Source organism: Myotis davidii, unplaced genomic scaffold (assembly GCF_000327345.1).
Source record: "Myotis davidii unplaced genomic scaffold, ASM32734v1 scaffold663, whole genome shotgun sequence".
NCBI lineage: Eukaryota > Metazoa > Chordata > Mammalia > Chiroptera > Vespertilionidae > Myotis > Myotis davidii.
In genome coordinates, this window is record NW_006295816.1 from 7,723,272 (window position 1) to 7,724,376 (window position 1,105).

General features: G+C 57.9%; 1 protein-coding gene across 1 annotated transcript in view; it reads right to left on the bottom strand.

The window, feature by feature from the left end:
- TTC21A (tetratricopeptide repeat domain 21A) overlaps positions 1–1,105 on the bottom strand; it is a 37,507-nt gene that overhangs the window by 2,276 nt on the left and 34,126 nt on the right. The window contains exons 22-23 of the mRNA XM_015568406.1: positions 962–1,043; positions 12–162 (exon numbers count right to left, since the gene is read on the bottom strand). Of these exons, the coding sequence (XP_015423892.1) occupies positions 12–162; positions 962–1,043 (233 nt within the window). The remainder of the gene's footprint in view (positions 1–11; positions 163–961; positions 1,044–1,105) is intronic.

Below are 1,105 nucleotides of genomic sequence, written 5' to 3' on the forward strand. Positions count from 1 at the left end.
CATGCACTCACCAGTGGTAGATGCCTGTGCAGTAGTTGAACCCTGGCTCCAAAAGCACGCGGCTGGACATCTTCTTGGCCAATTCAAAGAAGACAGGGGCGTCTTCGAGCTTGCCACTTCTTCGTAGCAGATCAATTAGTTTATTCAGCACAGAAAAGTGGTCTAAAATAAGAGAGCAGCGATCTCCAGGCTGGGAGAAGGGAGGACCGGGGACACTGCCCTGGGCTGAGCAAGGACATTCCAGCCGCTTCAGTGTCTCCAGCGTTGAGAGAGTAGGATAATGATGCGTAAAGTAGCAATAACAGCAGCTGGCAGTTATCCTGAACCTGGCCTGATATTAACTACACAATGAAGCAGTTACTCTTATTGTTCCCATTTTACAGATGAGGAAGTGAGACACAAAGCAGCGAAGAAATCTGCCAAGGGTCACACAGCTGATAAGTGGAAGACCAGGATTCAGACCTAGACATTCTGGCTCCAGGACCCACCCGCCTAACAGCTCGGATCCGCTGGGCCTCTGGGCAGACGGCTGGGGCCTGCTGTGTCTGGCGCCTTCTCCAGGCAGAAGCGGGGGAGGGGTCGACACGGTAGTGAGAGGCCATGGAGCTACACACCAGGGGCGAATTTCTTAGCCACTTCCAGGGGGCTGTGGCCTCAGAAGGGGACTGGGGTGGATCCCCACTGCCTGGGGTTTGGGGACAGACAGGCTGTCCCGGGCCCAGTGCCCAGCACTGCCCTGCCTGAGGCCCGGAACCGGCCCCTGGGACACGGGAAGGACCAGCACGTTCCATCGTGGCTTTATCAGTTTCCTGCCTCTCTGGGAACAATCGGAGAGGAAGGGGTTTCCTCGGCCCAGTCAGGAAGGAGGGGAGAGGGCCCACCCTTCTGGGGAGAGCGGCCCGAGCTGGTGGTGGGAACTGCCCCAGCCATCTCGGCGGGCAGGCTGCATGCCGGCAGCTACCTGGCGCTTTCTCCAGGACTTGGTGGTAGAGGTTGATGGCAGCTTCGTATTCCTGCTTCCTAAACATCAGGTCTGCCATCATCTATCAGAGAAGACACAGGGCTCCCGAATTCCTGACAGCGGCTGGCAGGGGGGCGGGGGCGG